Raw genomic sequence first — 19362 nt, 5'->3', positions numbered from 1 at the left:
TCTGATACCAAATGAAACAACCAATTACTCCAAAAGTTTAAGTTAAAAATGGTGTTATTTAATCATTTATACTTCAACACTCCCCTCGTATTTTTGGGTTGACCATACACGTGACACATGCTTTATATCATGTCCTCAAACAAAAGAAGAAGAAGAAGAAGATCCTTACATGCTTTATATCATGTCCTCAAACAAAACAAGTTTAATTTCAGCAGTTGAAGAGTTCCAACTCCTTCCCTTCTGCATCCCTCTTTCATTTCTTTCACCTGATTTGCAGAGGAAGAGGAAATCTCGATCCTTCTCTTTAAGCACATTTAATATTCACTCGCACTAGTAGCCCATATTTAACGGCAGTGTTTAAAATTCATACTTCAACAAGATCTCATGTGAGACACGACTTGGTAGGGTCATTATTGAGCCAACTTGGGTGAGTCAATGATTGACTTGAGGACTTTATAAGCAATGTCTCGAGCAGGACATGACGGTTCTAGGCGGTAAACGCCGTGGCAATGCATTCAGATTGCTGAGTAAATGTGTAATCAAGTCAATAGCTGCTTAGGCCCGGTTTGCTTTGGATTTCAAGTATCAATTTTGAGCCCAAAACTTATTATTGGCCTCAAATTCAAGGTTACTGATGTCCGCCGAAATATGTTTTGATAATAGGGGGAACTCACATCTTTTTACATTGTTTAAACAGAATGTATTGTATGTGAGTGGCCATATCCCCCTTAATTCTACATGATATAGGGGAGTTGATATATGGACTCATCTGCTTCAATGATGGCATTCCAATCTTTATCTCCCCCTTATTTCTAGATGATACGAAAGGAGAGTTGATATATGGACTCATCTGTTTCAATAATGGCATTCCAATCTTTATCTTCTACATTTCTAATTACCTTTGCAGTCTCTTACAATTCCAATATACTCTCAAGTCTCAACAACAAATGGTGTTAAGTACCGTTATCAAAACAAGGGAGTGCAAAAATCATTTTCCTACATAACACCACGCAAGTGTTTCGGCTTCTTATTCTGATCTCGATATTTTTTCACCCTCAATAAATAAAAAAGAAAAAAGAAAAAAGAAGAAGAGAAATAACCCATCAAACTAACCTCAGATTTAATTTTAGGAGTTCCATAAAGACCAATATCATAAAAAAAAAACTATATTAAATGGCATTTGCTCTCTGGTGTGGAATTCTAAAAACAAAAGATGTAATGAATCCCACGAAGTGGGATTTGAATACAAGGGAATAGTATTTCTTTCCTACTCTGGCTATATGTCATTCAAGATGCAACAAAATGGAATAGTAGAAAGAACGTAAATGCGTTCTCAATTCGCACCCATCTTTCTTCCCGTATCATCTCTTTCCAAATTAAAGATGAGATTAGTCGACCTCGACCGTTCTGGATCGCCTTAAAAGACATTCTGATGAAGGAGAAGATGGTGACGATGAAGAAGCGGATAAGGAGAGATCGGACTCTTGTAAAGATGTAGATAACTTTCTTTTGTGGGTTCCTATCTCTTCCTCTCCCTCTCCCTCTCCCTCTTGCTCTCCTATCTTTATATAACTTTTCAAACGTTTCACGTCTGATAGCTTTACTGGTTTCATTATAAATTCCTCGGCTCCTTCCTCCAGACATCTGTTTTCATGCAATCTCAACTCAGTTACAGAAAAAAGGAGATTCATAATGGGAAAAAAGGAGATTCATAACTTTTCGTGGATCTTAAACCCATATCTCTACAGTATAAATAAAGGGGATGGATATCGGCACTACCATATCTTGATAACGACAGTAAAAACTCTGTTCTACACTTTTTTAATTAGTTTTTTCACGAGGGTTGTTACAGTATATCAACATCCAATCATAAAAGGGTAAAACAGAGTGAGCAGTGCCATTTCCAAAATGTGTTAGTGCTGACATCAGTCCCCTACATAAAATCTCTATAATGGGAACCTTGGATGCTCTTTTCTTACATCACTAGTCAACTTTCCTTCTTTAGGAAGAGGAGAAAAGTTGCCTGGCCGTGAAGTGTTATATACTCAAGAATGAAATATTTACAGGGGATTCGAAGGTCCCACACCTGCTGACACCCATATTTTCTCAAAGATTTCTCACCCAAGGAAATAACTAAGAAAGTGCCTAAAGTGCCTGTCACATTCCTTCCTAAAAAAAGACAATTATCGGGCCCACCACTGCCTGGTGTGCGTGATCAGATCAGTTGACCCAAACAGCAACAGTGAGTCCAGCCAAGTGCCGTTGAGAAATCTTTGATAGGATGACCCTAGGCCGCTGATCTCCGTTTGGTTGCCGGGTAAAGGTAGGAGACAAAGGAGGGGACAAGGATTAATTAGAGAAAGATATTATGATGAGTGCAGAGTGGGTAAAGGTAGGAGACAAAGGAGGGGATAAGCATTAATTAGAGAAAGATATTATGATGAGTGGAGAGAGAGGGCAGAGAGAGAAAGAGAGACCACCATTTTTAAGACAGGATTTTACTGATGTTACCGAGAAAAAGCTGATGTGACCACTAAATACTCTCCCACATAAATCCTAGGGAAAAAAAAACCAAGCAACCAAACGGAGAGGGGCCAAGAATAGTTAAACCATTAATTTTTGTAGCCCTGTCATTCCCCTCATCGTAGGGGATTGCTAAGAACACTCAAGCCCCTTCCCACAACGGAACCGCCCTGATCAAACTACACCTTACGTATACGATGAGGCCCCTAGCCATGGTTTTAAATTTCAGTTTCCGTATAAATTTCGGCCGAAATTAGGTAAAGTTCTGGAATGTCGGTTTTTTGGGCTGAAATTTCGACCAAAATTCTGTAAAAAAAAAAAAAAAAAAATTCTTGAAATTTTGGCCGAATTTTGGTCAATTTCGGTTCAGATTTTGGTCGAAATTTAAAACCATGCCCACAACTAGGAAACTAGATCCAATTTTGTTTTAATAGAACGCTAGTAAATATTCAATCATATGACTGTAAATATCAATTCACAATAGCAAATAGGATATATAATGACAGTTGTACATACAGAGAAAAATATTATGGCCCTTCTCGTGATTCATCTAATATGTATATAAGAAAAAGGTATCAGCCCAGCCATGTTTAAATAATTGCACAAACTTAGCTCGTCTTTTGTTTCTTATTCGGGAGAAATTATATGATGCCTGACGGTCAAGTCCCGTGAAGGTGGCACTTCAAAAGACCACGCTTGATATTTGATCCAACATCGGCCTCTTAAAGAGTGGGCAGTTGTTGGATCAAATATCAAGTGGGGTACCGTTTTGGCGGTACTTGATGGTCGGGCACCATATAAAAACTCTTTATTCGGGAGACAAGAGAGTAGCAGATCCGATCATATTTTCAGGTTTTAGAAATCATAGAATGTGGGAGAGATTTTTAAAACCTGATTTTCTTGCTTAAAATCCAAGAAACGCTGCCAGGACAGCATCCGGCACCTTGAATCATAGCCTCTTTTACACTGTTTTCAAACTAAAAACCTGAATTCTAAAATCCGCTTATCCAAACGCCCCGTAGTGAAATTATTAGATTATGGTTGTGCTGATATCATATCCCAACAAAAAAATCTGTAATAATAAAATCAAGAAGAAAAAGACTCGATTACCTGTCGATTCGGGCCGATACGTTTTCCGACGACATGATCACAACCGGTATCTCTTTGAAAGCAGAGGATTCCTGATACGAAAAAAAAAGTAAAAGAAAATTTAACTTTCCCCTTAGTATAATGACTAAATTATCCTTCACCGGGTGCCTCTTTTACGCCAGCTTGTTCGTTTTTTCTCAACTAATCAGGGGTATTTCAGTAATTACGGATGCAAAAGACAGTCGCCTTTTTATTTTGGTTCATGGCAAATTCGCACCCCCTGTAGAATAATTCGCACCACTCTAAACGTCAAAAAAGGTTAGAGTCTGGCAGATACGCTCCTTTACAGGGGGTGCGAATTTATCATTGCCATTAATTAATTTTGTTATGTTTTTGAAGAAGAAAGGACCTTGATCTTCTTGAGCAGCTCATATCCAGTCATCCCAGGCATACAGTAATCCGTAACAATCATGTTTACCTTCAAACCCTAAAAATAAACCCAAAAGGAAAAAAAAAGAAAAAAAAAAAACAGAACAAATCCGTGAGAATTTCAAAGAAAAATGAATAAAAACTCGATATTAAAATTGCAACAAGATCTTACATCGAATCCAACGGAGCTATTTTCTCCATCTAATCCCAGAAATTGCAGAGCTCTCGTTCCGCTATCTACCGTAGTCACTATAAAAAGGTAAAAAACACATACAAGATTCATAAAAAAAAAGGCATAAAGAATGAGAAATTGAGAGAAAGAAAGAAAGAAAAAAGACAAAATAGCAACCTTTATATGCAGAGATCTTCAGTAATCGTTCGATCACCTTCCGATCGATGGCACTATCATCTACCGCAAGAACGTGGAGTACTTGTGAAGCAGAACATTCTTCTGCTGTCTCAGGCCTCTGTCGCCGGAAAAACACGCCGTTTCTCGTCATTCCGGTGAGATGATACCCTAGGTTTGTCTGTTTTGTTTAAAACTAAGGATGAGGAGATGCCTTTCTTTTTATATGGACTTTCTCTGATCTTGTCTTTGTTTGTAAGAAAAAGAAATGTGGAAATCCGCCTTTTCAATCTCCACGAGATTCTGACCCCACCATCCGACGATCCGCAAATCCAACCGAATTTTTCTCGCGCCCCTGTCTCTTTCACCCCAGACCATTTTTCAATTCCAGCCAAGCATATATATATATGTCGCTATTTTTCGAAATCAGTATCCGATAATACCCACTCTTTTTTTTTTTTTTTTTACTTTGGAATTATTGGGACAGCTGCCTCTAGTTTATTTATGGGTCCTTTTTTACTTGGGACAGCTCCCTCTAGTGTATTTATGAGATGACTATGAGTCTTATGACCAAGGTTTCGAATTTCAGTTCCGGGGGTAATTTCGTTCCTCACTGAAACGAAATTTTAACCGAAATTTTGGCAGAAATTTGGTTGATGAGCTCGAAATGTCGGATTTTTGGGTTGAAATTTTGGTATTTTTGGCTGAAATTTTGTAAACAATTAAACAATTAATATTTTATTAAAAATTTCTCCGAAGTTACTGAAATTTTGATTAAAATTACCTAAATTTTGGCAATTTCGGTTTGGGAACATTTTGGTTTTGGTCCTAACCAAAATCCGAAAATTCGGTTCGAATTTAAAACCTTGGCTATGACTGCTCTTTTACACTATATAGGGCTGTCCCTAATAAAGAAAAGGGGGCCATTATATCATTTCCCTAATATTACCTGTCTTGATTTTGAAACATGAGTTGTTTATATATGGTGTAAGCTCTTATAGTCGAGTTTTTTTTTTTTTTTTTTAAATGCTGTAAGGCCCACTTTATGGGATGATCCAAACCGTTCATTTGTTGGCCCAACAAATGAACCTCAGTACTTTTCAAAAAATACAATACTAGGCTTACAAAATATATAAAATCTCTTCAATTTTGATATATATATATATATATATATTTGGGAACGAAGGGTGTCTCCACCCCCGAAGACTATTTCCCTATGGAGGTGCGCAATCACCCGGAAACCACGCGCATCGGGTAAGCAAGGGGGGGTTCGAACGCTTGTCACTGGGGAGCAAATCCATGACTTTACGCCAAAGAGTCACACCCTTCCGGGTTAGATTTTGATATTTGAACACACCCCGCTGCCTATTATTCTTTAATTAACTTGTAGGAGCTTTTTAATGTATGATGGGTTAGGAAAAGTATCAAAATAGAGTTGTGGTGATATCATTTCCCAAAATCTCCTACTGACATATCTTGGTTTTCTAGGCGCTGTGACCCGTAATATACTCACATCCCAAAATTAAGAAACGACACGAAATATCATGTAGTAGCTTGATAGGAAAGAAAGAGCTGGTTTTGATTATGTCAAAAACACACGGTGCGGGATTTCGATTTTCGGTATCTTTCCGAGACAAAGGAGGGGAAAATATCAGTTAAGATTTTGCGTGAATTTCGGATTCGCTGTCGTATCTTAATCGCGAGTCTTGACCGATACACATGGCTCGAAGAAAGTTCTTAAATTAGTGTGAATCAAAGCGGATAATTATTAGTGGGATTTGGATTCCCCACACCAAATCTTTGGTGGGACCCATTGCTTGTATATTGGGACCATCGTAGCTTCTTTCGTTTCCGCGTCCTCTCTCCTCTCTCCTCTCTCCTCTCTCCTATAAAAAGCTTCTCGTTATTCTTGACTGAATTTCTCATTCTATTGCTGATGTAATGGGACCCACTCTCGTCTGACGAAATGACGTCTTCCAACATCTTTCAAACATAGCACGTGATATTGTGGATTTGGTTCTACAAAATTTCACAACATTCACACTTTCCTTCCGGGTGCATCACGTTCTTAGGAAAGAAGGTGGAAAGTGGGCGAGAAATCTGGTGGAATGGCAGGCACGCTTCTGGGCCCACATGTTATGGTTATTAGGACCACTGATTTGGTGGACCCACATGATAATACTGTCCTAGCAACTCCTAGACCTGGCAAACGAGTGGGTCGGGCCGGGTCGACTCGCGGGTCACCCGCAAATTCAAACAGTTGCTTATTTTGGGAAATGTTATCACTGGATTTTGATGAGGGCAGTATGGCCGGCACCGTGGGATGATCCAAACCGTCCATTAGATGGCCCACAGGCTAACTAAGTGTCGCCCCAAAAATCATTTCAATAGGTTGATCCTAACCCTCCGATCTATAGAGGGCTAGGATCAAGTGACCAACCCTCTAACATTCAAATTGGTGGGTTGGGATCAACCTATGGTGCTAGCCATAACCTCAAACCCTTAAAAAATAGATTAGCATGACAAAATCACCATCCTTGACATTTGAAAAAAAAGCCATCTAACTAGATTAGCATAACAAAATCACCACCCTTAAAAAAGCGGGTGCCCGCGGGTTGACCCGACCCAACCCGTGTTTTTGCGGGTTGGGTCACCCGCAGGTTAGTTTTGACGGGTCGCTAAAACTCAGACCCGTGTCCGCAAATTTGCGACCTGCGGGGCACGGGTCGCTTTTGCCAGGTCTAGCAACTCCCATGGCTAATTTCAAACCATGCGACTGATTGAGGCTCCTAACGTAACCGGTCTTTTCAGTACTCTGTGAGACGGTCACATGCAATGCACGTGAAAGGTTAGATGGTCACGGCCGGAATTACTCTCTCGGACAAATCCTCCATCAAAACTAAACATAGCTCATAAAACTAAGATGTTTGCTATTGCAATTGGATTCACCATTTTGTAGAATTACATTTACAGCAATAGAGGCCCCGTAAAACTGGGATATTGGGCTCCAAAAGGGGTTTTGGGAACTCGTTTTATTTAACAAGGATAGTCATCAGTCAGAATACAAAGAGAGTGGAACCCACTATAATAAATGAGCACCGATTGAGTACCATCCCATTTTGACTCTTCCTCCTTTCAAAATAAGACTAAAAATACTGTGTTTATAATGCCGGAATTTGGTATTTGAATTGGCATCCTATTCCGATTCTACCCAATTTCGACATTAGATGGTGTCCTGTTCAAGAGGTGGTATTCTAAGTCCGTTGGAGTTGGAATAGGGATGCCGATTCCAATTCTTGATTCTGATGATCCAAAGGCATATGTTATGTTTCTTGTGTTGAGAAATCCGAGTTTTTATGTGGTTCTGCCAAGATGATACATCCAACTCAAAGAGAAAAACACCTCTCAAGTTTTTATCACATGAGAAATTTCCAAGATAGTTACTCCTAGTCAAAGTAGGAAACACCGAGGACACCCAACTTGCATTAGGAAACCCAACTCTCCCCTCTTTCTCTATCATATACTCATGTTAGGAAATAGGAAGCCTAATGTCGTCTTCCTACTTTCACACACGAAACAAGACACCTAAACCCAAAACTTTCTACCCTTCATTAAATTTAATGAGGACAATTTCATCTTTTGATTAAAACAAATTTCAAAGAAAATGCTTTAGCAAGGTGTGATCTTATTATGTAATTACAATAGTGGGTTCTACCTCTGATAGATCTTAACAGTCGAATATAAGCCCTTGCTTTGGATCTCATTTACCCAAAATGCTGAAGGGCTTTTGAATCCTGCCACTCCTGTTTTGGTGGGCATTTCTAGCTCCCTATGGGTCTTCTTAGTCTATTTACATACAGGAAAACAGGAAACAGAACGAATTCATCATAGGTTGACAAAGGAGAGGCTACTGAATGCAATGGTCTGAAAGCCAGTTTCCACACGAATTACATATAAGATTACTTAACAAAATCACATTCTAATATGTTTTTTTAATAAAACAACAGCACAATTAACTTTGATGAAAAATATATAATATGGGGAAAGAAAAAAGAACACAGCAATTACCTCAGCCTATTGGAGATGGATAATACCCTAGCATAATTTCTCAAGACGCGACAAACAAGCTCTATGCAGTATTCCATGGACACAATTTTTTAAAAAAAAAAAAAAAACAGTACAATTTTGATGATACTACAGATAATATGGGGAAAGAAGAAAGAAAAAAGAATACAACAATGACTTCAGCTTATTGGAGATATTACCCAAGCATAATTTCTGACGACGCAAAACCCAAGCTCTCATATTGCTGTCCCTCGAGGTCAACTTCATTTACTGTTGGATGTAAGAAACAAGCAACTCTACGACCATCTTTTCCCGGACAAAGAAATGAGCTGCAAGTAAGAAAAAAATGTATAAAATAAATTCAGAAAGAAACTAACCAATAATTTCATACATGTCAGCTCAAAAAGGCCACATACATATAAATTATAATTGTTACTTGTATTAAAGAAACAACGAACTAATATTATCCCAGTTCCATAATCATTTATAGACTAGTATCCGAGATTGGAATAAGGAAAATTCACCAACCTGCCGAGCAACCTGAACCAGCCGCCGACTATCTCGAGATGACTCAATTACAAGGCTGGACTTTGGGAGCTCTGGTTTGGCACTTTGCTTATTACATGTCTTCCTCTTTGAAGTGATTTTCTTTTCAATGACAGTATCATCTTTATGGCTGCTCAAAGGCTCCCTCTTGCGCTTCCTCCGAAATGTATACTTGAAAGGTCTATCATTTACAGTTTTACTTGGAGCTTCAATTGCTTTGCATGTTTTTTCATCTTTATAATCAGAATTTGCCAACGGAATATCAACTGTCACATGGTTCAATTTACAAATAGAAGCATCTGAAGTGTGATCTGCAACTTTATATTCCTGTCTCATCAATGTCAATTGACTCACATGATTTTCATCCTTAGAAGATATGTCAAGGTTATCTTTTGAATTTTTATCACTTTCAGTAGATGTTGGAACAAAACAGGAATTCAAGTCCTTTTCTGAATCTTCCCCAGTCGTCTCTAATAGGTTTTCATCAGATTCAATCATGTTGGCACATGTGGGAGTCTTGATGTGCGTACATCTTCCTATTTTCCTTGAAGACAATCTGCGAAAGAACTTAACAACTGGACCTTTGTCACAACTGCCATCCTTATGCACTTTTTCTTTCAACCCAGTCATGTTCTCAGCCTGAATAACCATATTATCAACCTTGGGAGATGCTAAAGTACAAGCTTTTTTGGCTGTTTCACCCTCTCTGACAATCAATTCATTCTTTAAATGTGAGTATCCATCATTAGTTTGACCAGGAAGAGGTAGGTTTCCAGTCAGCAGATTTTGTTCGAATGCACGGATTCGCTGAGTACATCCATTTCTATACAACTCAGGCTCTTTGTTTATTATTATGGAGGCTAAATCAGGTTTGCTAGCACAACAGTTCTCTGCTGACAAATAATTCAATGGTTCAGAGGTAGGTTTCCCATTTACAGTTTGCTCATTCAATGGTTCCATTAGTTTAACTTTCATCTTGTCCAATGCATCATTCACTCTTCTCAACTCTGCTCTAAGGTCATTTATTGTACCCTTTGCTTCATTGAGCTGAGCTTCAAGCTCTTGAACCTTTCTTTTCTGATCTAAGGATGTCTTTTCAGCTTCAGAAATCTGAAATAATAGCCAAACAGATCAATTTCACATTTGCATGCACTATCTTAGCAAATGAAATGGGGATCAGGGAACTTAAAGCTGAACCAAATTAAATAATAGAAGGTATGCTGCACACATTAGACATGACAGATAGAATATTGTTCTAATTATATCACTTATTTTGCCTTTACAAATTGTGCACGACACGCCAACAAATTATTTACCCAATTCTGAATGTAGGATGCTTTCCAGAAACTCTCACAACAGGCCTCCAGCCATGCTGAATTGTAGATATGGGTTTATAATTGTTTCCAGTACCACAGAAAACTTTAAGAAATTATAAGTACCAAATTTGAAATTTAAATACATAATGTACTACGAAAACTGTACAATTTTCAAAAGAAACTGCATCCATGCTCACATAATGAACACAACAGAAACTGTACCATTCACAAAGGTAGCCGCATCAGTACTCAGATAATGAGTGTACCGCACTAAACTTAAAATTTGCTTCATGGCTATGAAATGATATATGCATTCTCATTTGGGTTAAATAATATATTATATTAATTATGGACATTAAAAATCAACATTAGACTATTATTTCATAGGAATTATAATAGTGAGTATTTCCTGAGTAAAAGCTATAATTCAGAGAACTATCAAACCAAAATGGGGCCTCATTAGATGCAAGCATGCACATAACTATTCAAACATGAATGTGTACGCATAATATGTATATCCACGCGCGCGCAGACACACAAACTGGAAATAACTGATTTTTTTTTTTTTTTTTGTAGGTAAGTTGGTTTAAAGCCATAACCTCATGGTTGCAATACAAAATATCATTGCAAGCAACAGAAAAGGAAAAAAAAAATTATTGAACCCTTCCGTATCACTGCCCACAGTAACAAAAAGCAGGATTATGAAGCAAGTACAAGAGGTTCTTGAGCTAGCTTCTATACGATTTCCATTAGTCATCCATTGTAGAAACTCCATAAATATATACTATGACAATACATTTATTTAATCAATGTCCAACAAGATAATGCTGGTTATCATTTCCTACATTGAATGTTTAATACTATCACTTTTGGTTGAATATGGTAATATCAACGAGTGATATTTCAGGAAGCTACGAAAGCAATTCCACTGTTGTTTATTACAATCAATACAATCTCAATATTGAACATGAAAATATATTTTATTCATTATAAATACTTTTAAACTCAAAGTCTTTTGGTTACATTTTGTCTGGCTTATAAAAGTCAGCTATGAAAGCACCTCAATTGTTGTTTATTACAATTAATATAATCTCAATATTTTATTCCAACCAAAATGTCACAATGCTAGAAGCCAACTCAAAAGAGAGTCTAATGGTCATAGAGAAGTTCATTACATTTTGGGGTGTGACTAATGTCCCTCACGGAACTGGTTTTTCTCAAAGCTTGGTCACTGTCCAGGTTCTATGGGACTTGTCCTCTAGGTTTGAGTTGAGAAGTCCAGCAGAGGCAGTTTTGCAACATCAGAAACTAACGAGATTTTCAGTAGTGGACTTTTTCAGGATAAGATTGTAGATTTCTAGTTAACAAGTACGAAACTTTCTCAACTGAATATATTGGTCCTAACTCCTAAATATAAAACTCTAAATATGTATCACATGCTCCTTTGAACTCTTAGCATTTAGCACTGATGCAAAGCTTCTTCTAAACCTACTCATTCACACTACTCAGTTTTCATCCAGCATTTCACTTCCTCAACGAGTGGTTCAAGTCTCAGGATTGCTCCTTCCTCCTTGATCTGTACATCATGTCTCGTCTTTTGCAAACCGTCTATTTGGTTTTTAAGATTCTCAATGTTGCATCTGTAATAAACGACATAACAGTTTTGGCGCTTAACAATAGTAAACAAATACTTTTCAGATTCTACAATAATCATAGACAAGGCTTGCACCTTGTTTCTCAAACAAATGGAAGAAGCAGGCACCAAGCGACACAACAACGAAGACAAGAACACTAAACTTCTCTCATGGTTAATGGGGCCTCTGACCCTAGAAATGAAGAATGTGGGAGCTAGATGACTTACCTCTTTGATCCCCACTTCCAACAAATTGTTGTTGCATTCTATATAAGTTTTACATGTTTTCTGTAGGTCTGTTCCCCTGCAGTTTAAGACTTATTTTTTTTCCCCAGTAGTAATCCTTTCTCAAAGAAAAAATAAAGAAAACAAGAGATTTTTTTTTCCCGGTGTGTGGTGGTGGACTGGTGGTGGTAGTGGTGGGGGGATTGGGGTTCAATGAAAACATAAATGCATCATCTCCCACACCATTGATAGAATATACAATAATATTTTTTTAAAAAACTTACCTAGAAATCACATGTTTTGTTTTTTTTATCATTGACAATCTCAACTATTTTTATTATTCAAAAAAGAAATGAAAGCATATCCGAACTCTTTTCCATTCTATAAAGGGGACCGGTGTGTCTATTTCCTTCATATTTTCATAATCTAGACCTACAAACTAGAAAAAAAAGAAGCATTGGTCTTCACCAGGATAACAAGCATCAGCTAACGGCGACAATAGCTACATCGACCGACAACTACACATTCCTGGCATTACTGTGACCTCTTCCACTCACCATGGCAGATGAAAAACAATAGAGCAAAAATAACTATTCTTACCTACAATTCAAAAAAAAGAAAAAAAATTCTCACTTGGCAAGTTAAAAAATTGGCCTAAAAAGTGCTTTGGGAGAGGGATTGATTCTCAGTCTTTTTCTTTTCTTCTGAAGCAACACAATGTGTAAATAATACGAATGAAAACAAAGATTTAATCATCAAATAATAATAAATGGAAGACCACTGTGAAGAAAAAGAGAACAAAATTTATTTATTTTTTCCGTTTTGGTTTTATTTTTTGTTGCTGTTATAGCCTTCGCGTGAAGGGACCGGCCACAACTTTGGCTAGACAAAAAGATAGTGGATAACAACATTATCAGTCTCATGGAATATGTGACTGAAAATATACCAGATCTCACATATAGACCGTTCAAGTGATATTCATGGAAGAGATTGCAAATTTCATTCTATTTCTTTCTCTCAATGCGGCTCTCTATTCTGTTGGGAGGAGATGGCGATTCTCGAAACGGCTTCCTCGTTATTTTTTGGAGGATTAAATGAAGATGGGGTGTTTGAGTCATCGGAATGATTGGAGCTGATGGTCCAATAAGAAAAGCCAACTTATTTTACAGACAAGGAGGGTAAGGAGAGAAGAACGCTAAAAAGGAATGAGAAAGGTCACATTTATGGAGCACAATTTTGATCTACTACCAATGAACATTTTTGATAGATTGTTACCATTCCAAGTAATTTGATCCAATGAATCTGAAGTTCATGATCTGGACTCCTGTGTAGTCCATCTGACTACTTCCCTGGGTCCAAGGAGAGGTTGAAATGGTCATAGAATTGCTCGAAATCTACTTTCAGGCATCATATTTTTTTTTTTGAATGGTCTACTTTTAGGCATCTTCTAGTCTCAAATATTCAATTAAACATACACAAGCTTGCTGGCTTTAACTATCATTTAGTTTCCCAACAAATCTTTGAAAAATATCTTCAAATAAATTGTTCCCGCGCATTTAATGTTGATCGGAATGGAGTCACATTCCTTCCATTCTCTAACCACATAAAAAATGGAGGGGGCACTAGAATCCCTTCTAAAAATGTTTTCAATGCTTGAAACTGGATGAAAGACTCCAAATCTTGCCTCTAGTGTTTTAGAAAATTGGAAATAAAAAAAACTTCACATATACTCCTCAAAAACCAGCAAAAGCTTCTAGAAAAAAATGCTCAAAATACCTCAAGAAGGATCTTCATCAGACCATGGTTCATTTTTAATAGATACGAGAGGTATGTGGAACATGATTCTCCTCTTTTTATCAAGCCTTTGAATCTCCTTCACCCTGTTGTGTCTTGATTAGGGTTGGATCAGATCTCCTTTCCAATCTTGATCTCAACTTGTTCTGGCACCATGCAGTTTCTAGTTGAAATCAATGAAAGAAGAGGGAAAGAGGAGAAAGCCATCGTGGAATAGGGTTATGCTCCATCGCAGGACATTCAGTTCAATTCAAAATAACAAAAAGGACAAAAATACCACTAACCTAAGTTTTCAAAGAATAACTGGAATAAACATATATGTTTTAATAGAAAGGACTCTCGATTGATGGCAAACAAGTCGATGGCGGACAGTTTGACTAAGTTAAAAAAAGTAATGGGCTGGCTTTCCTTTAAACAATGTTCCACCCGTGTGTCCTCTTGATACCCTTTCAAGATCTAGTGGATGGTCCCTGTCGGCCCCACTTCCCCATGTCTTTGATCACCATAGATCGAGCCTCCTCTTCTTGCTGGTTTTGATCCCCATCAGCACCTCCAAGCATGATCCTAGCCCATGGAAATTAGTTTCCACCAGAAACAACATCAAAGGCATTTGGTGTGACTGCCTAGCAAGGCAGATGTGATTGTGGATGAGCTCTCTGAGCCACTTTTGAGTAACATCTTTCCTTTACAGAGGACCTTTTTGTAATTCTTATTTTTCTAATTTCTAAGGCTATCACAGATCCATTGTTTCTTCATTGATTTTTGCCTTTTGCTAAATAAATTCACCATTTATAAAAAGAATGGGAAAAATTGCATAAAAAGGAGGCAACTGATGAATTGTGCTCATACATGTAATTTTTTTAGGATGTTCCTTTCTTTACTGAAGAAGGGAGATATCTGAATCCCTCCCACCTCATTCTGTGTGTGTGTGTGTGGGTGGGTGGGTGTGGGTGGGGGGGTGTACAGGACAATGCATGTTGGAGTGTTCCTCTAGACTATGAGCCAATTGTGCCAACTGATCCTCAAGGAGAAGCCTATCCCAGAGATATAGGAATTGATGAAGAATGTAAGACAAATGGAGAAGGTATGATCCACAAAGCTTTACGATCCAAGTAACTGTTGTCTTTCACCTTATTTTCTTTTGCTTCATTTCCTCTAAATAGTTCAAATCTTGAATTCTACCCATTGCACTGACAAAATGAAAACGATCTTTCACTTGTCACCCAATTACTTAATGTGTCATGAAGCTTTATCTACATCCTACGGGGTGTTTGTTTCAACAAGTTATTTAATCAAAGAAGATTATAGTCTAGGAAAGTTTGTTATATAGAGGAAAGCATTAAAAGAAAGATTGGAGATAAAGAATTAATAGGAGTTTTGAAAAGAATAGGAAGGGAAATTATAATTTTGCTATAAGAATATTCCAGGAGAGGAATTTTCATCTCTCAATGCAATATGTTGTAGAATCAGAATCATCACCTTTAATCAGACCGCCGCGGGGGGGGGGGGGGTGTGGGTGTGGCGGCATTAGATGACATAGGAGTATATTAAAGGTTGGTGGAAAAGCCAATTAGCTCACCAAAACTAGAACACATCTAGTATATGAAACAGGTGTGCTTAGTAAGTTCACGCAAATGCCTGGTGTTTTTCATCTCGAAGTTGTTAAACAGATCTTGAGGTGTCTATGCAGCTGAAGACAAATCCAGATGGTTCAGCCTATCCAGATGAAGATTGGCCAAGGTCTCCCATGGATAAAGCTCCTACCTCGAGATATTGCGCACTTGTTGGTGGGAGCCTCAGGGCATGGAAAACAGTAAAGCACATTGTGGTGGTTTGAGCCGATTTTGAAGCCCAATATGGAGTGTGGGTCGATGCAGATGTGAACAATTTGGTTCAACACCTTGATCACTGATGTGGGCACAGAAGCTAGCCTTTTGCTGAGGATGCATTCTGACAACTAGAATGAAATCCATATTTCTTCTAAATAGAGAAAAAAGGACAAATCCCATTTCATTAGAGGGTAATAGTGTAGGAGATATGTACCCTATTCATGAATCCACAATGCCAAGTAGTAGATGAATTTATAAAGGGTGTCGATAGAAGAAAATGTTGGTGAATTTCGTATGACTGGCACGCGCGCGCCTGCACACCAACTTGAGGGAACTTTTGTAAGATGTGAATTTATGTTTCATTTATTCTCACAATCTCTTGTGGCTAGATTAATCTCTTTACATCATATTGACGAAATTAGATTAGTTAGATTTTCCTCAAGGGATATCGCTTTATTTCTTTCTTAGTCTTTCTTATTAATGAAACAATCCAAGAGGGATGGCTAATTTTCTATCCTCAAAATCTCTCTCATTGCCTCCTCAGCCCTCGATGATTTAGATAAAGTTAAAAACAACATAGGTAACTAGAGCACATACATATTACTCATCGTGACTAAGAATAAAGTTTAGGTAAGCCAAGTGCACCACACATAAGAGAAGATGTTCCATATTTATGGCCACAAGATACAAGCAATTCACCGAGGGATGTCAATCAACTGAGATACACTATATTAGTGACATTAATTTTGACCCCACAACTATGTTCATACCACACATCCAAGCCTATAATTAAATGATCCAAGCACATTAGCTCAACAGTATTATAAAGTATTATAAATGCAGGACTACAGATCTAACATGATACGAGCCTAGAAAAAAAATGGCAGCTTCATAGAGGAATCAAATTTTGAAGTAAAAGAAGTCCACGGAGATATAGAGCTAAACTCAACAACATTTACTCAGATGGTTGTAATTAATATTGACAAAGGATCCAAAAGCAAAAAATGATCCTTCTGTATATTGCAGACTTGTGCTCTTGAGATCAACTAAAAATGTTTCGGAGTCAACAGAAAGTGGAAGTAGGAAACTACAGTCTTAATAGTGTCGAGAAGTATAATAGAAGAACAAAAGAAAATACCAAGATGGTAATCCGGGCCCAATTGGAGTAGGAGGAGTTTTCAAGGATAAGGATGGGGTGAATTGTGGGTGTTTTCGGGTCCAATTGGTGTTGCATACTCCAATGAGGCGGAGGTAAAAGCTGCGGTCCAGGTCATCAGGCTCCTAGAAGGTGATCTTATGGATGGGGGCAGATGTGGAAGGAGACTCACTTAACGTCATCAGGTGGTTGAAGGGGAGTCACACATTGGCTTGGAGATTTTTCCGATGGTTTGATGTGATACAGGACCGAGTGGCGTCCTCATCTATTTCCTTCCACCATGTTAGAAGGTCAACAAACATGGAGGCTGATAGACTGGCAAGGGTAGGGGTATATAATGTGAATTTAGAACTGTATGATTATCTTCCTCCTTGAACTATGGGTTCTTCTTGTAATTGATTATAATATAGTTTTATGTAATGACCATCTTGGTCACGGGATTCCCCACTTTTTCTCTTTAATACAATCAACTGTCATTCAATAAAGTAATAATAATAATAATAAAAATACCAAGATGTGTATACTTCAAAAGGCTTCATCGATATTTTCATCTTTTGAATAGGTATGGCCAAGTTACCTCATTGTTGGAACTAAGCAAAATACAATGCATAGGCTCTAGTACAAGGATCCAGATAGTGATAGCAAAGAAGATCACTTCAATGTCACAATAACCGAACTATAAAGATGACTCCAGAAAGAATAAACATCTCACTCACATCATCATCAACGAATAAAGCATATACCAACAATGTTGGGCAGCAGTCCCTTTTCTGAGTAATCAACATCAAATTACCAGAATCAACTAATACAGAGACAAAAAAAAGAAGCATGAAAACATTTTGGGTCTTTTTGCAAATCATCTTGTTAAAATACAGGAATAAATAAGTAACTCATTCAACAACCTCTAATTACATTGCAGTAATAGATAACTAATTAGCTCCAAAAGGATAACTAAGTCCGAACTACAAATCATATTCAAAACAATCCACACACATCAACTGGAAAAACAGAGGATTTGCAATTCCATCCAGACCTAGACTACTATTACTAATGTCAAAAGGAATCTAAAAATGATATATCAATTCAACCACAAAGAACCCACACTTAATAAGTGGATTATTAAGAATCTTAATTGACGAACGCAAAAAAAATCTAATCCCCAACAAATAATTAGAATCATTAGAGAGACTTTAGATGTTAGTCACCTTGGTATCCATGATTTGCTTGAGGTGAAGGAGAATGTTAAGAGCCTCTTCCTTGGAATATAAGATGTCTTGCTCAAATCTTAGAGCCTTGCGCTCCGATACCAGAATACGAGCGGCCGCCTCCTTTGCGGTGTTGAGGATTATTTCTGCATAAGCCCTTTTCAGGGCTACCATTTTCTGCAAAGAAAAAAAAAATCAACTTTTAGTAACCCAAATGAAACAAAACCAAACCAATATGAAGAAATTTAGAAACGTTTCGTTTCGAGAAGAGTAAAGAGCAGAAACGGCGGTTGAGAGAAAGAGAAGTATGGGAGAAAAGGGTGAGATTGAGAGATGGGGATAGGGTTTTGGGAGTCAAGGAGAGGTTTTTTCGTAATTTAATCTCATTTGGATGGCTTATTTATTTACCTCTGCTTCCTCCATGTCAAGTAGGAGAAGAAGGGGAAGTTGGGGAGGAGCGTTTTCGGTTCAGACCAGACTATGGAAGATGGTTGTGGTGGTTTGGTTTTTCCTTTCCCTTGCACTGTCTGTTATGAACTGAAAATTTTTTTTGTTGAAATTACGCGATTGCCTTTCTACATCTCCTGAATGACGAACTTGCCACCACAAATTCCCTTGTGCTGTCCTGTTTTGAATTTTTGAGAAGTGCTTGTGAGTCCAAAACTGATTATTGGACTCAAGTTTACATTTAATTGAAATGATATCAGTACAGCAATGTTTTGATATTCGCACTAACCCATCTTGTCTTTTATTACTTAAAGAGCTATCAAAGGTAATTACAGTTCCCAAAAAGCTCTCACAAGCCAATTAAATAGAAATGACAAGATGTCTTTGTGGAATTATCAAAATATGGTGGTACTGATATCATTTTATTTAATTTTGAGTCTAATAACCAGTTTTGGACTCACCATCGGTTCTCAAAATCCAAACCAGCAGAGGCTTCCCTTCAATTGGTGTTCACATTAGAGAACTAGAGAAGTCAAGTGTTGTTTGGTTTTTTTTAAAGCTACTGATATTTGCACTACCGTGTTTTGATAAAGACACAACTATAATAGCCACTAACAGCTCGTTAAATAATAAAAGACAAGCTGAGTTTCCGCATGTTTGTTCTTCTGGATATATTCCAACACCAGTACAAGATTAACGGTCTTGATTTCACATACATTGCCTCAGTACTCCAAACTTTTACCATTGATTGTAAAAGTG

At 37.6% G+C, this 19362-nt stretch overlaps 2 protein-coding genes across 2 annotated transcripts; both read right to left on the bottom strand.

The window, feature by feature from the left end:
• Positions 1–1096: 1096 nt before the first annotated feature.
• Positions 1097–4689, bottom strand: LOC143851594 (two-component response regulator ORR3-like). The gene is made up of 5 exons (XM_077361062.1): positions 4391–4689; positions 4214–4290; positions 4022–4099; positions 3634–3704; positions 1097–1644 (listed from the first exon to the last, which is right to left on the bottom strand). Exons 1-5 carry the CDS (start codon positions 4539–4541, stop codon positions 1389–1391), a joined length of 633 nt encoding a protein of 210 aa, XP_077217177.1. The 5' UTR covers positions 4542–4689; the 3' UTR covers positions 1097–1388.
• Positions 4690–8442: 3753 nt separating this feature from the next.
• On the bottom strand, positions 8443–18719 carry LOC143849812 (uncharacterized). The gene is made up of 4 exons (XM_077359015.1): positions 18565–18719; positions 18157–18333; positions 8981–10108; positions 8443–8781 (listed from the first exon to the last, which is right to left on the bottom strand). The coding sequence occupies exons 1-4, from the start codon at positions 18577–18579 to the stop codon at positions 8749–8751; spliced, it is 1353 nt and encodes a 450-aa protein (XP_077215130.1). The 5' UTR covers positions 18580–18719; the 3' UTR covers positions 8443–8748.
• Between the last annotated feature and the right edge of the window lie 643 nt (positions 18720–19362).

Source organism: Tasmannia lanceolata, unplaced genomic scaffold (genome assembly GCF_043159265.1).
Source record: "Tasmannia lanceolata isolate RefF3 unplaced genomic scaffold, GAP_Taslan_0.1 ptg000018l, whole genome shotgun sequence".
Lineage (NCBI taxonomy): Eukaryota > Viridiplantae > Streptophyta > Magnoliopsida > Canellales > Winteraceae > Tasmannia > Tasmannia lanceolata.
The sequence above is the reverse complement of the archived record's forward strand: the minus strand, read 5'-3'. Positions and strand labels throughout refer to the sequence as shown.

What these genes read in the sequence shown, in the direction of transcription:
- LOC143851594 (XM_077361062.1), bottom strand. Translation starts at nt 4,541, where the DNA reads ATGACGAGAAACGGCGTGTTTTTCCGGCGACAGAGGCCTGAGACAGCA. An exon ending in GAAGATCTCTGCATATAAAG is followed by an intron (nt 4,291 to 4,390) that starts GTTGCTATTTTG and finishes ACCTTTTTATAG; the next exon opens with TGACTACGGTAGATAGCGGA. An exon ending in AGCTGCTCAAGAAGATCAAG is followed by an intron (nt 3,705 to 4,021) that starts GTCCTTTCTTCT and finishes TTTTCGTATCAG; the next exon opens with GAATCCTCTGCTTTCAAAGA.
- LOC143849812 (XM_077359015.1), bottom strand. An exon ending in AGCAAATCATGGATACCAAG is followed by an intron (nt 10,109 to 18,156) that starts GTGACTAACATC and finishes CTATTATTTCAG; the next exon opens with ATTTCTGAAGCTGAAAAGAC. An exon ending in TGGTTCAGGTTGCTCGGCAG is followed by an intron (nt 8,782 to 8,980) that starts GTTGGTGAATTT and finishes TCTTACTTGCAG; the next exon opens with CTCATTTCTTTGTCCGGGAA.